Source organism: Canis lupus, chromosome 30 (genome assembly GCF_011100685.1).
Source record: "Canis lupus familiaris isolate Mischka breed German Shepherd chromosome 30, alternate assembly UU_Cfam_GSD_1.0, whole genome shotgun sequence".
NCBI classification, from domain to species: domain Eukaryota; kingdom Metazoa; phylum Chordata; class Mammalia; order Carnivora; family Canidae; genus Canis; species Canis lupus.
Window position 1 is genome coordinate 258,415 of NC_049251.1, and position 6,909 is coordinate 265,323.

General features: G+C 36.2%; 1 protein-coding gene across 1 annotated transcript; it reads left to right on the forward strand.

The window, feature by feature from the left end:
• Window positions 1-5,348: 5,348 nt before the first annotated feature.
• OR4K5B (olfactory receptor family 4 subfamily K member 5B) lies at window positions 5,349-6,320 on the forward strand. The gene is given in 1 exon segment (NM_001389101.1): window positions 5,349-6,320. A coding segment is annotated over 1 exon segment (972 nt).
• Window positions 6,321-6,909: the final 589 nt, after the last annotated feature.

The following is a 6,909-nucleotide window of genomic DNA, read 5'->3' on the forward strand; positions in this document are numbered from 1 at the left end:
TAACAGGTTATTTTAGTTTCTGTTCTGTGGAAAGTATAAAGCATTCCAACAAAGGGTTTTAATGTAGATTTTTTTTGTACCCATGCTGTTGATTGCTAAATGTAATAGTCTGATCATGACACTGAATAAATGTGTCTTTAAAAAAAAAAAAAGAAAGAAAAGAAAAGAACATAAAGTTTCGGGCAGCCCGGGTGGCTCAGCGGTTTAGCGTCGCCTTCAGCCCAGGGCGTGATCCTGGAGACCAGGCTCCCTGTATGAAGCCTGCTTCTCCCTCTGCCTTTGTCTCTGCCTCTCTCTCTCTCTCTCTCTCTCTGTGTCTCTCATGAATAAATAAATAAAATCTATTATAAAAAGAACATAAAGTAAAAGGGAACAAGTACAACGTATGCAGAAGGGGAAGGACTAAATCTGGAAAGCTATGCTAGGTCCTCAATGGAAATCTATTCATAAGGAGCAGTGCATGGATGAAGGAATAATAATATAAATTAAGCAAATAATAAATTAATAGTATTAATTAAAATATATAATATAAAAATTTCAAGAGGAATACCAGGAGTTGCCTCACTTAAAACAAAATTAGCTATCATAACCAGGTCTTTCAAAACATTTGATTTAAAAAATTTTCCTTTGTATACATGGAATATTACTCAGCCATTAGAAACAACAAATACCCACCATTTGCTTCAACGTGGATGGAACTGGAGGGTATTATGCTGAGTGAAACAAGTGAATCGGAGAAGGATAAACATTATATGATCTCATTCATTTGCGGAATATAAAAAATAGTGAAAGGAAATAAAGGGGAAAGGAGAAAAATGAGTGGGAAATATCAGAAAGGGAGACAGAACACGAGAGACTCCTAACTCTCAGAAACGAACTAGGGGTGGTGGAAGGGGAGGTGGGCGGGGGCTGGGGGTGACTGGTTGACGGGCACTGAGGGGAGCACTTGATGGGATGAACACTGGGTGGTTATTCTACAGGTTGGCAAATTGAACACCAATAAAAAATAAATTTATAAATAAAAAAGTTTTCCTTATTGTGGCATCAAAAGGAATAATTGAGGGTGGTAAGGTCTCAATAGTCAGAAAAGCAGCTAAAGGCAGAAGAATTAGGAAATCTTTTTTTCTTATTTCTCGGATGAGTCAGAGTTCTTTGTCAGCAAATGCAAAGATTAAAAGACAGTGGCTGAAACTAAAAATGCCAGCTAAAGATGGCTTAAGTCAGATAGTCTCACTCAAGGTGACCCTGCCTTCCCTGATACTTTGCAATGTCTTAGATATGTCTTGATCATCACAACGGGGAGGTAAATGCCATTGGCATCTAGTGGGCAAGGCCAAGGATACTACTGAACATCTTACAGTGCACAAGACTGCTTCAGAACCAAAGAATTATCCAACCACAAATGTCAGTAGTGCCCAGGTTGAGGAACCTGGCTAAGTGAAGAACCAGTATTTTTTTTAATTTCTTTATTCATGAGAGAGAGGGAGAGGCACAGACACAGGCAGAGGGAGAGGGAGAGAAACAGGCTCCACGCTGGGAGTCTGACATGGGACTCAATCCCGGTTCTCCAGGATCACATCCCAGGCCAAAGGCAATGCCAAACCGCTGGGCCACCGGGGCTGCCTGAAGAACCAGTATTTCATAGTTGGCAGAAAGATGAGAACCAAGAACATATACTGAGGAACTGTTCAATTACAGCACAGTACAAATGGTATGGGTTTCACATCATTCAGATATAAACCTGTAGAATGTAGACTCAGAGAGCTAGCCCTGAAGTCAAAGGTCTGGGTTCAATTTCTAGTTCATTGACTTTCCAGGTACAAAACTCTAGGTAAGTTATTTATCATCTCTGTTATTCTGATTTCTTACTGCAAAATGGGATTGTGTTTACCATGTAATATTATGGGAAAATTTAATTAATTTACATAAATTGCTCAGGGATTACTAAATTTATCTGATCCTTGGTTTTCTCCTCTGTAGCTCTGGAAAATAATGATTTCCCTTTAGGTCTATTGTACAGATCGCTTGATATAACAAAAACACAAACATCTAATTCAATTGATGCTGCCTAGCAGGGTTTCAACAAGTCCAAGCTTTCTTTTCCATTATTTTTCAGATTTTAAAGTTATTATTTATCATTCACTAAAAAATCTACTTCATTTGTTAATTTATATACATTACATCTATACAATAAACATTTTCATTAAGTAGGGTTCATTTTACATGACAAATCCATAAATCTGAGGAAGAACAACTTTATTTTAGAAATGGGGAAAGCTACCTGGGTAGCTCAGTGGTTGAGGGTCTGCCTTCAGCTCAGGGCGTGACCCCAGGGTCCCAGGATAGAGTCCCATATCACGCTCCCTGCAGGGAGCCTGCTTCTCCCTCTGCCTGTGTCTCTGCCTCTCTCTGTGTCTCTCATGAAAAAATAAAATCTAAAAAAAAATGAGGTGGGGAAAACAGAAAGAATCACACATAAGATAAAGAAATAATATAATTTACAGTATATTTCAGAATCTTCTCAATTATTGTTCTTAATGGTATTATAAATACTGATTCATTATTGTTAATGAATTCACTTAATTTTTATGAATCACCTTAATTTTTTCCTCTGACTCCAGAGTCTGCAAAAGGTGTATGTGGACTAAATGTAGTTTTCTGAACATTCTAGCAAGTACAGGAAATGATTCTGTACTTGAGGGCTTCCCTGTATGGCATGTAAATTACATTGTAGGAGTGGAAAATATTCAGTTTTCCCTTCTTCCCTTCTAAGTTCTTTAGCTGATCTAATAATTAAATTGGCATATGACAGATTAATAGGAGAAAAGCGAATTTAATTTCGTATGCCTGGAAGTCCCATAAAAAATATGAGACTCAAAAAACTGGCCAAAGTAGGAAGGTTTTATATCTTTTTTAAAAAAACATTTTATTTATTTATTCATGACAGACACAGAGACAGAGAGAGGCAGAGACACGGGAAGCCTGACATGGGACTCAATCCCAGGTCTCCAGGATCACACCACAGGGCTGAAGGCGGTGCTAAACCGCTGGGCCACTGGAGCTGCCCTGGTTTTATATCTTTTAAAAAAGAAATAGTAAGTTTGTGAAGCATTGACAATACAATGAGGTTTGGGCTTAAGATATTAAATCAGTGAAGAAGTAATAATATTTGTTTATATGGACTTCTCAGCCCTAAACTCCCTACATTGGTGATAAGGATGCCTTCTAGCCTTGTAGTATAGGGAAGGTACCTCTCACATGAGACATTTATCTCCTGCTTTCAGGGAAACAAAGGAGGGTCAAAGTTGTTCTTGCACAGGCTATTTCTCAAGTAACTTTAATTCAAAATAATCAATATGCCAAAGTGATATATTTTGGGCTTGTATATTCTGCTTCCCTCCAACATCCATCTAAATGAATGGCTATGGTGATCAAAGGATATAAAGTTTCAGATATGCAAGATGAATAAATTCTGCAGATCTAGTGTGCAGCATGGTGACTTCAGCTAATACTATATTATATACTTGAAATTTACTATGAGTGGATCTTAGGTGTTCTCACAGGAAGGAAAGAAGGAAGGAAGGAAGGAAGGAAGGAAGGAAGGAAGGAAGGAAGGAAGGTAGGAAGGAAGGAAACTATTTGAGGTAATAGATATGTTAGCTTGATTGTCATAGTCACAACACACTGTATATGTATGTCAAAATATCACATGTATGCAACTTTTGTCAATTATAATTCAATAAAGCTGGTGAAAAAAAGACTTGAGGGTGTATCCTAGGGACTTAAGAAGACTGGTTTCATGTATGAAATAAACAGGCAGTAAAAGATATTTGTGTCCTTACATGGGACTAAGATTACATAACATTCAGGTTCCTTACTAAAACTATAGTCAAATTAATTGTCAGAATATGGTTTCCTAAGAAAGCTTCTTGAAAGTTTTTCTGGTTCAATGAAATTAGATTTATATAGCAGAGCTGCATCCTTATAGGAAAAAAAAAAGAGATGCAGGATTACTTTTTAGGATTATTAGGATTATTCTGATTCCCCCAAAAAATATTTTTAGGAGTATAAGACATTTTAACTCAATTATTTTTTATCTCTTTATGCAAAAACCCCTACAATAACTATTCTTTCATCAGTTATAAAGATGTATTAATAAGGCCATTGATAATAGTAAAACAAGGAAGCATAAATTGGCCTAAATCTAATTTCTTCACAGTTTTATTGAGAAATAACTGATACACATCACTGTATAAGTTTAAGGTATACAGCACGATGGTTTGATTTACATATATTTTGGAATAATTATTACAATAGATTTAGTTAATACCCACCATCTTATACAGACACAATAAAAATAAAAGGAAAAAATTCTCCTTACAATTAGAATTTGTAGGATCTATTCTCTTAACAATTCTCTGGCCTCAGCCTAAGTTTGATCTGCAAAGAAAATGCATAAGAAAATTTAGGTACTGCTTCTAAATAATTGAGTAGAAATTAGTTTTAGATAATTAAGGTAAAGTTATAATATGCATTTTAAGAAATTACATGATGAGTCACTGACAAACTGAGTTGTTTAACTATAGACCTGGATAATATATACCAGTATCTCTTAGTAGGAATTGTCTCAATTCTTTATGATTCCTACAATAGCAGTAAGGTAAAAATTTGTTATTATGGGGGTATTAACATATTAAGAACATCTATTGTATTATAATTATTTTGATACAAGAAAGTCATAAACTACCATTTTTAAACTTCAAAACCTTCCATAAAGTAGGCATTTTTACCCTCCTATCTTTTTTGACATGTAGAATCAAAGCTCAAAAAAAACGGTCTACAGTCAAACAATCAGTGTGACTTTACATCACACAATAAACACTAAGCCACAAATACCTCTTGAAGAGTTAAAGATAATGTTATACTTAAGGATTTACTACAGTTAATTATGGAAGATGACCACAAAAACAATATATGCAAATTATTTTTGCCAATCTACAGAGCCCACAGAACTGGCTTTGAGTGACTCTTCCTGTCTTGTGATCATGAATAAGTTCATAGATAAGCCTGTTTACTATTGTGTGACAGATTATTAAGACTATCCAAAACTCAAGGGGTTCTAATGAGAAGACAAAAAATTTCAGTGTTATTTAAACATTGTCCTAAGCTCCTTCCTTCTCTCCAGATATATTATCATGATCTCTTGACAATTTTTTATTCAGCAAATGCATATTACATCTGGGATCTTAGAATCTTTTGCATTAAAAGTCTGTGTGATTCAGAATTCTGATCCCTTCCTATTTCTCCTCCCTTAGGATTGTGGCAGAGCCTGTTTACAGCCTGGATCCATGGATAAGGTCAATTCTTCAGTGGTGTCTGAATTTGTATTGCTGGGACTCTCCAGTTCTCAGGAGCTCCAGCTTTTCTTTTTTGTTTTTTTCTCTGTGTTATATGTCATCATTGTGCTGGGAAACCTTCTCATAATCATCACAGTAACTTCTGATAACAGTCTGCACTCCCCCATGTACTTCCTCCTAGGAAATCTCTCCTTTGTGGACATCTGTCAGGCTTCTTTTGCTACCCCTAAGATGATTGTAGATTTCCTGAGTGAACATAAGACCATTTCCTTCAATGGCTGCATAGCTCAGATATTCTTCATTCACCTTTTTACTGGAGGAGAGATGGTACTACTTGTCTCCATGGCCTATGATAGATATGTAGCCATATGCAAACCTCTACACTATGTAGTCATCATGAGTCAAAGGACGTGCACTGTCCTGGTAATAGTCTCCTGGGCTGTGGGCTTGGTGCACACATTAAGTCAGTTATCGTTTACCGTGACCCTACCTTTTTGTGGACCTAATGTAGTAGACAGCTTTTTTTGTGATCTTCCTCGAGTGACCAAACTTGCCTGCCTGGACTCTTACATCATTGAAATACTCATTGTAGTCAATAGTGGTATTCTCTCCGTAAGCACTTTCTCTCTCTTAGTTGGCTCTGACATCATTATTCTTGTCACTGTCTGGTTTAAGTCTTCCGCTGCAATGGCCAAGGCATTTTCTACACTGGCTGCCCATATCACTGTAGTAATTTTGTTCTTTGGACCTTGCATTTTCATCTATGTGTGGCCCTTTACCACTTACCCTGTGGATAAACTTCTTGCCATATTTTACACTGTGTTCACTCCCATTCTAAACCCCATTATCTATACACTAAGGAACAGGGATATGAAGGCTGCCATGAGGAATATTATGACCTATTACCTGAGGCCCAAGAAAATTTCTGAAATTCCACTAGCAGTGAGGAGTTCTCTTTATTAATACACAATCCCTTCAAATTCCTCAAATCAATACTCTGTCTATAAATATTTTCAATGTATTCTTGTGCCATATCTCAACTATGATGGAAGTGATGAAGAAGATGAAATAGAGAATATCTGATGGATATTAACTAGGCCCTTTCCAGGTATCATCTAAGCAAAAGCTAAATGTAAAAAAATACGGAAAAATGTATCATGATTACTGGTTTTGGAAATAAAATGTAGAATGACGATATGTGGATAGTATAAATGCTTTCACTGCCTTAGTTGCAGGTAAATATGGCCTTAGTTGCTGGTAAATAGGAATATGATAGGGAAAAAATGAGTACCTGATTCTTTGGTGAGCATGAATTTAAGTATTTTTCCTGGTCTTATGAGTTTCCTCATTTATATGCCTGAAGAATCTAGATAGATAAATAATACTTAGGAATGTGAAACTGAATTTACCCACCCAGAAAATAGCCATTTCACTGATTTAAGTGTGTATACCTAAGTGGAGATTCTTAGATTATGAAATCCCTCCCCCAACATTATGCCTATCCCATATTGTTTCCTAATAACTAACAATGCTTTAAAATGAATTATACATA